Source organism: Limulus polyphemus, unplaced genomic scaffold, assembly GCF_000517525.1.
Source record: "Limulus polyphemus unplaced genomic scaffold, Limulus_polyphemus-2.1.2 Scaffold3659, whole genome shotgun sequence".
NCBI lineage: Eukaryota > Metazoa > Arthropoda > Merostomata > Xiphosura > Limulidae > Limulus > Limulus polyphemus.
Window position 1 is genome coordinate 86,993 of NW_013669269.1, and position 8,884 is coordinate 95,876.

An 8,884-nucleotide genomic window follows, 5' to 3' on the forward strand; every position below is an offset into this window, starting at 1 on the left:
ACCTGACTGTAAAATGGAAAAGCATCATCGATAAGAATGGAGACTATTTCATTTAATAGATGTTTTGTTTTGATATATATAACATGTTTGGGTTTTTTCATCTAAAAAATGCGACATTAATTTCTTGACGACCTAATATTTAGTTACCCAGACAATTGTATTGATAAAAAAGTGATTTATTTTTGCAAGAACTAGGAAGTCAACAACTTTATGATATGTTATAAAAGTTAAAATTAATGAATGGTACATGTTGATGTTTGACTTGTTATAATGTATTTGATCTACATTTTTATGAAAGGTTTTTAACAGTATTTTCAGTGTTAGTTTTGAACATGATTAAATATATGTTATACAAATTGTTAATAAGATTGTATTTGTTTACTTCCAGGGTAAAAGTTTACAATTGTGAAGATGAAGTAATGTTACTCCAAGGTTCTTACTCTCATTATTGGGGTGATCACAATGCACATAGTTACAAATTAAATCAGAAACGTATCCCTTTTTTTAGTGGAAAGACAGTTTTTGTCAAGGCTTGAATGCATTTATGCGTTAAACTAATTAAATTTTATATTAAAAATAGTTTATTTATAAGTATTTATTTTGATCACTTTCAGGCTCTTTTTGAGAGTAATGTTGTTTTTTTTAAATATTTGGTCAGTTGATTTATTATTGGCTGTCTTCATTGCCTAAAACTACAGCTTTTACACTTCTTTGGAAAGGAATCAACAGCTGTTTTATATGTATTAAAATCAACTCCTAATTTCAGTAAATTACATTTTTTACAAAACATGAAGTAGACTTCTGGTTAGTTCACAATGCCTAAAATTTTGTGTAACATTATTCTGTTTCAAGAGATTTTAGAAAGAGAATAAATTGGATAAGGTTCACACTTTATTTGTTGTTGCACTTGCACTGTTTTTAGGTGAAGCATTACATAGTTTATGTTTAACACTAGTTACTAAATTGTTGTTCTTTTTTGTTTTTAGTGATACTTTACTTAACTCAATACCAGTTATTTTACCTACTAATAGGTAAATTTATAATAAAATTTATTTAAATCAATTTGTGACTACAGCATTATTTGGCTTGTACTTGCACATTTCACTGACAACATTTGCATATAATTCATACATATTCACAGGAAGATGTCAACTTGCCTTATGAAGTTTTTAAGAATTTCAGTTTACTTCAGCTTACTTGTATTTTCAAGCTGTATAAACCTAGAAAGAAATGTATTGGTACAAAATGTCATCTAATTTGGTTGTAGCAGGTATATAGTATTTTTTATTGTTTACATATATTATTAATAGTCATGTGGCAAGGCAAAATCATGTCTCCAAATTAACTAAAAATGTAAAAAACATGTTGTGAGTTTGTATTTATTGGATTGTAGTTTTGAGGAATGATTAACACTAATATTGTAAGTAACCAGTCACTGAATAAAATTAAAATGTATGTTCTCATATAAATATAATTGTGTAATGTGTGTTTCAAACACAACTTATGAATGGTCTCTTAAAAATCTATTCAGTGTTAGGTTAAATTCAAACTAATGTCTTCTTGAGAAAGAAAAAAAGTAAATTTTACTTTATAAATTTAATCTTATTTCTGTGGTTATCAGTTCATTAGGATTTAAATGCTTTAAAATACAAAAATGAAAAATTGCATGATATGTGCTTTATGCAAAAAAAAAAATGTCAAAGTTTGTTTAGCCTTAATTCCTGTTTTAGATTTTTTACTTTTGGAAAACGTTACATACCGATTTCGCAGACCTTGCATATTGGACCTCAAGATGGGCACAAGACAACATGGTGATGATGCATCAGAAGAAAAGAGGCACAGACAAATAGCTAAATGTGCATCAAGCACTTCTTCAGTACTAGGTGTCCGTGTATGTGGAATGCAGGTGAATTTATATTTAATGTACTATTAATATTTAATGTACTTGAAGTTTTAAACCACTTTTTTTTTTCTGCTCACCAGTCAAGAATATATGTTTTTATCTAGATTAGCATAGATGCTTCTCTAGCTAAAATTTGTATTCAAATATTTTTCAGAATTTTCATAAGAACACCGTATGTGTATCATTTAAATATTAAAATAAAAAATATTTTCTACAGAATATTAACAGATAATCATACTCTTGATACATGTAGAAAATGTTGTTAACAGGACTCTTGGCATCTTGTTTTGCATTAGTTTTTTTGTAAAATATTAAAAAACGTGCAAACAACATTGATTGTTGTGCAATAAAATCAGATTTTTAAAACAGGGTGCATCCCTAAAAACTCTACATATTCAGAAGCTTATTGAGGACATTTAATGTGACAAGTATTAATAAGTATTGGTCAACCATGCTTAAGGTATTCAAATAAAGTGCTATTATTTTAATAAGAACAGTATGCGTGCAAAATTTTATTATATTAGATCAATACCCATTGTCTGTTGAAGATTACTGCTATGATGCTAGCATCTGGACTTGATACTTGAATGTTAGGATATATAAGTTAGGTAAACAATATACTAAAGTATTTCAAAGGTTTACATGGACAGTCGTTTTAGTTTTTTATTATTAACTGTCTCAACCTTTACAGACTTGCGAGAACAATGCACAGATGCCTATTCATGTGTTCTGCACCTACTATGTGACAGACAAAGTAGCTGAAATACACAGTACTTTTCATGTTGATACTTCACATGCCAGTGTCATCTAACAGTTCACTGATCATGTTAAGTATGTTTTTTAAGTGTTGAACATGATGTGTTATTGGGAACATATTCTAGAATGTACATAGCTGCTATAGTGTCCTTGTCCAGTCCATGAAAAACCATAACCTTTATGTTGCATATAACTTGGCAGATGAAAGTGTACAACTCTGATCTAGAGACTACACATACACAGTGAGTATATGACCTATAACTTGAATTTGGTAGAATTTGCAGCACTACTTACCTCCTTTCACATTTCCCTCCCAGCCTCCCCACTTCTGGTGATATTTGTAGGTCTTCTGACCAGGCTCAAAGTGATTAACGAGTGCAAATGTGGAGATGGCACTGGTTACGATAAAGGTTGTGTTGCGCTCCTGTTGGTCGAGAGCTGCTATCTAATCATTTACATGTGGATATGCACAAGAGGGAGGTGGAAGGCTAGTGGCATTTATTAAAAATTTGCTCAGATAGAGGGCAATACTAATCGAGAAAAGCTGTTTTGTGAGAGAGATATCTATCAGAAATACATTTTCAGTTTAGGAAAATGTTAACTTTTGACCATTACTGAGTTTTTGTATCCTAGCTGGTCTGAAGATTTAGCAAAATACATCATTGACAATGGATATGACAGATATAATGTGGTTGAAATACTATTATTATACGCTCTTCTAATTCTTCAAAATCCTTAAGAATGTAGTGTTTAAACATGGAGTTCATAGTTAATGTACATGATCATACTTACTTATATCTGTATCAATAATATAGTGTTGCTGAAACTGAGAAAACTCATAACCTTGTCATGAATTACACATCCCAAATTTATGTTCATCAGGTGTTTGAAGTATTTTAAACATTTCCATGCATAATTTGTGTTTCAGAAGCTTGAATATGTCTGTTAAATACTCGTTTAAAAAAAAGTCCTTATTGTTAATTTACCAAAGTTATTTCACCTTGCTTGTAAATTTTTTATCTTAGAAATTTTCATGTGTTAATGGATATTGAAATGAAATTAGATTATTTTATATTTTGATATAAAGGGTGATAAACTGATTTCTAAATATTACCAAATTGTACATGTATTGATTAATATTATTTTCAAATTTCTTTACACAAGATGGAATTAGGTGTTAGGTTTGATGATCTAAGCAAGTATCTGTATTCCTCATTATATGTTATTGTTTAGCCTAAAACTACTCAAAAAGTTTGTTATGTGTCTAACATAGTGTTCTGAAAATGAGCTAAATGCAACAAAGTAAAGTAAAAGCTTATTTAACACTCAATACTAAAGCACGTTTTGTAAGTAAAGATTGAAAGAGATTACTCTTTTTGGCATCAGGTTTTCATGTGTAATTATTGAATGAACGAAATTCTTTGAATGTATGTAGTTATTTTGTAAGTAAAGTAAAATAGTATTATGGTTTTTAAAAATGCATTTTAATGTTTACCAAAATAGGTTTATCAAGCTGATTGTCAAGCTTTTTTGTGGAAGGACAAATACTATGGCCGTTCCTTGGATGAAAGTGGATTCCAAAACACATTATTTCAGTTCTTCCATAATGGTTTCACGTTGCGTGTAGGTGTAATAGACACAGTGATTGAGAAGCTGCAAGAATTGCGGAGAGCTGTTGAAAAGCAGCATTCATTTAGGTTTTATTCAAGTTCTTTGCTTATCATCTATGAAGGCTGTGGAGAAGACGAGGGTGAAACAGAAGACTTGCTAGAGGATGGTTTAGAAATGCCTCTTGTCAAAAATAATCCTTGTCAATCTGAGTCTTTTATTGTAAGAAGAAATTGTATTAAAAAAAAATATGCTGAAGAGGATTCAATGACAAAACAACAGGATATGGAGAGGTTTTACTCCTCTGTGGATGTAAGAATGATTGATTTTGCTCACACTACACATGAAGGTTATGAAGGAGATACTGATGTTCATAGAGGTCCAGACAAAGGTTACTTGTTTGGATTGGATAATCTAGTTCGTTTGCTACTTGAGGTTCAAGGGATGTGGCAAGAAAGTAACTTGAAGTAAAGAAAATATTTCTACTGATATTTTACATAGAATGATATCTATAATGTCATGAAAATTTAGAAAGGAAGTTATTTAAGAGAGTGAATTTATGCTCCCCCCCCAAAAATAAATATAGGGATTTTAGTCTCCAGTTTAATATTTAATTTGATATTGTTCATATGCATCATACATGAACAACTATCATATGGTTTATGTCCTTTAAAACAAAGTATTATCATTTGATATGAAATAAAAAATGATGATAAATTTTATAATTAACAAAATTAAGGTTTCAAATCAGTTTGGGTGGTTTATTTACTTTGAAGAATTATTTCTATTTATTTTACTAATTGTTATTGAAGTTTTTCATTTTATAATGTTAGTATGTAAAAGATGACAAAAAAAATTGTTTATTAATTTAATTGCTCTTTGTGTTCATTTTCAAAACAAGTTCAAAATAAGTTTTGAATGTGCTAATGTGTTCAGTTTTTTAAAAGACCCATTTTTTGGTGTAACTGTTCATGAAAATGAAAAATTTCAAATTATAGAAATGTTTTATTCTAAGGTTTTATCTATTTGCAAAACAAAGAATCCAATTGATTTGAAACATTCACTCAAATAGTTTATAAGTTTAGTTTAGTTTGTGTATGTGATAATTTTTCATGAACTAACACACCCAAAATTATATATAATACATCTGATGTCACTGTGATAAACCTAAGAGGTTCATGCATTTTATTTTTATTATAAGTTTGATTTATTGTAATGTATGATGTAAAGGTTAATGCATTTCTTATGCATACATAAACATAGGTGATGGGTGTTTTGTTTCAAATAGAAAAAAAGGGGGAGAGGCTTGTGCTTACCAGGATTTATGACTTGTAGCATCGGAGAAGTTTTGTGTATTTATTCCAGATATAAATTGAGTGTTAAACATCTTAAAGTTAACACAAAGAGAAAATCATACCTGAATAATTTTCTTAATTGCAGTCAAACATGTGCAATCAATATTTGTATATTATGTATTAGATAAATAAGCTAATTATAACTACCACCAGCTTTATTTAAGGGATGTATAAATATCTTCTTTAAAAGTGTGAGGTTATTTGAATAGCAGTTGATTTTTGGTTCAGTCACCACTGAGGCTACTATATTTTCATATATCAGAGGAGTTCTAAAATTCATTATATTTCAGCAGCAGTAAATATCACATTGCTATGGCTGATAAATTTTCCACTTGTATGTCTATCTTCATTCATTAGTTGGTAACTTAGTATGTTCTATTGCTTGTGTATTTAGGTTTTGGTTTTAAACTATTTTTATAACTTCAATGGTCCAACTAAATACCATTTTCACAAAGTTCATTTGTAATTGCAAGACTGAAAAACAGCAGTTGTAAGTATATGTATGGATTTAAGTAATTTTTTTAGATATGTGTTGGCAGTCTTTTATGGATGTGGAGCAGTTACTGTAACAACTGTTGCTTACCCACTTCTACTCTGCATATGTGTGTGTGTAAATCACTCTTAACTGCACTTTTATGTATCTGTTACAAGCACTATATATGTAATGCCTCAGGTCTTTGTTTACATTTGATTGTTTTGAATTGTTACCTTTATACAATAACATATACTTAACACGACAAAGATGACCAACATAGTAGGAATTTATGGACTTCATAGGTTACAACAATATAATGATAAAAGGATTTTGTACATTCTTTGAGCACGGATCATTCTTTACAGTGTTAAAATGTTTCACTTTTCATTAAATTTTAGAATGTTACAACATGTATGTTATTAAATGATTGAATTGACTTTTGTAGGTTTCTTAGCACAGCCTTATTTTTGCTTCAGAGATTTTTCTAGATATATTTAAGAATGATAGTTCGGTTGTTTATATATTTAAAAAAACTTGCATAATTAATCTCATGTCTTTTTTTTTTCCATCTAAGATTAGATCCTAGATTTAGTAGTACCTCCCACTGATCATCATAAGGTTGGTTCAAGCGTAACTTGTAAAACAAGGAATGCTATTGATTTAGTTGTAATTATATGTAGTATAAAACGAGGTTTGAAAAGTTTAACTGTTTATGGCAGTGGTCTGAGGAAAGGTTGCATAATTATGGAAAAGCAACATCAGTATAGTGTATAGAACCCACTTTGGTCTGCTGAGGTAAATATAAATTTCAGGTGGTCCGCAGACAAAACTGTTTGAAAACCACTTCCTTAAGGTATCAAATGCAATAAATACTTATTAGAAGTTTCTAAATATCACAAAAGATCTATTGTTTCTTCCATCTTTGGTTATTTATCACTTCCATTTAATACCTGTGCATTTATACTTTTTCCATCGTATAAATTTAGGGTGCACACCTCACAGTGTGTAGATTGCAGGTTTGAATTCCGTCACTGAACATCGTTGCCCTTTCAGCCACTGGAGCATTATAATGTGATGGTCAAACCCACTACTTGATTAGACCAGCCCAAGTATTGGTGAGTGGTTGACTAGCTTTCTTCCCTCTAGTCTGTCACTTTTAAATTAGGGACAGCTAGTGCAGTTAATCCTCGAGAAGAAACAATATATTTTGAGCTCCAATACATTGTGAAAATATTTTATACAGTTTTATTGGAAGTATTACAATATTATCATAGTTTTCACCTTGCTGAAGGTGAAGTACCTTGAGTGCTTCGATAAGAAGTGATCTACGTAAATATAATATATTTGTGGTTTAGGGAACTTTCTAAAAGAAGCGTGTTGATAAAAGTTTAGCGATTTCTATAGTTTTAAAATGGAATGTATGTAGTTAGGTATAAGTGTTAGTTATCCCGGTGCAGGCAGTCTGGTTGATATATATTTATAATTATAATAATCACAAGATTCAAAGATGATCACTATGTAGGATGGCACAATGCCATCATGATAGAAGGCAAGATATACATAAAACCTGCCTGGTCCTCTTGCAACCTATAAAATGCAAAGAGAAATATTTTGCATTGACAGAGTGGTGATTATGGTTGAAAGTGATGTCATACTTTCTTGGTGCAACGGCTCTGATGATATAAATACACCAACTTTATTTTGTTTTTTAATAATGTTCTATTTCAATGGAGGTAGTGAAAAACAATGAAAAGCAGATATATCTCTTTTACTCCTGATAATCATTCAGTGTTTTTTGTTGTTGTTTTCTAAACTGAAAGGCCATTATAAAAAATAAATAAATACATGTATTTTACTAAATTTTAGTTACCGTTAAATTGTCATAAATTTATTTTTACGTAGAACAAAAATAATAAAACAAATTTATTTGTATGTAGTTAGATTCATATCAGAGTTGTGCTTCCATACGAAAAACAAACGTACAATTCTTCACACACTAGGGTTGGTTTGTTTATTCTACATTTTTTGTTGTTGTTTTGTTTCATAAATGCTTGTAATAATGTTAGTCATTATTTCTATTCTGTCAGAAGTTTTTAATATACTAGTGATTTTATTTAAATATTATCATTATTTTCCTTAAACGTTTGATGATTCAGTTTCATTCTAACTTTACTTGATTGCTTTGGGAGTTATTGTTAGGTATTTAATAACTTTGGGATCATATTTATATATATATATACATTAATGAATTGTGTAATATATTTGCACTTAATAATTTTCTGGTCACGTTTTCTTTGTTGTTTATTTTTATTACTGGGAGATATTTCCCAAGAATAGATATGTTACTAAATTTAACAAATGTATTTGTATGGAGTTGCATTAAAGGAATTGTATTGTCGTAATTGCATATGTATCAGTGTAATTTTTAATATTAAATAACTGGGTGTATTGCGTAGTTGTTTTTTTTAATGCCATTTACTTGCTTGCTTGCACGATCAATATACTGTTACGACAGCGGAAGTCGCGTGACTCTGGGAGCATGCGCGCTGGAGTTTCTAGAATTATCGGGGAATCCCGCGAATCACGAGTATTTGCTAGACGTCCTCTTTTTTAGTATATAAACCTAGCAAAGAAAGCCAGCGAGATATGCAGATAGATTGAAGATATAGATAATTGAGTCAAGTGAACAGTAGGCACCGTATGTGAACCACTGATTTATAGCGTGTGTTATAAAGATTAAGTTTAAAGTAACTGTGGAAATTCTGTTTATTACAAAGTTGTATTGAG

General features: G+C 29.9%; 1 protein-coding gene across 1 annotated transcript in view; it reads left to right on the forward strand.

The window, feature by feature from the left end:
• Positions 1-8,499, forward strand: part of LOC106469792 (inositol hexakisphosphate kinase 3-like) — a 20,064-nt gene extending 11,565 nt beyond the window's left edge. Inside the window, exons 4-6 of the mRNA XM_013930302.2 lie at positions 389-492; positions 1,731-1,906; positions 4,163-8,499. Of these exons, the coding sequence (XP_013785756.1) occupies positions 389-492; positions 1,731-1,906; positions 4,163-4,738 (856 nt within the window). The 3' untranslated portion in view covers positions 4,739-8,499. The remainder of the gene's footprint in view (positions 1-388; positions 493-1,730; positions 1,907-4,162) is intronic.
• Positions 8,500-8,884: the final 385 nt, after the last annotated feature.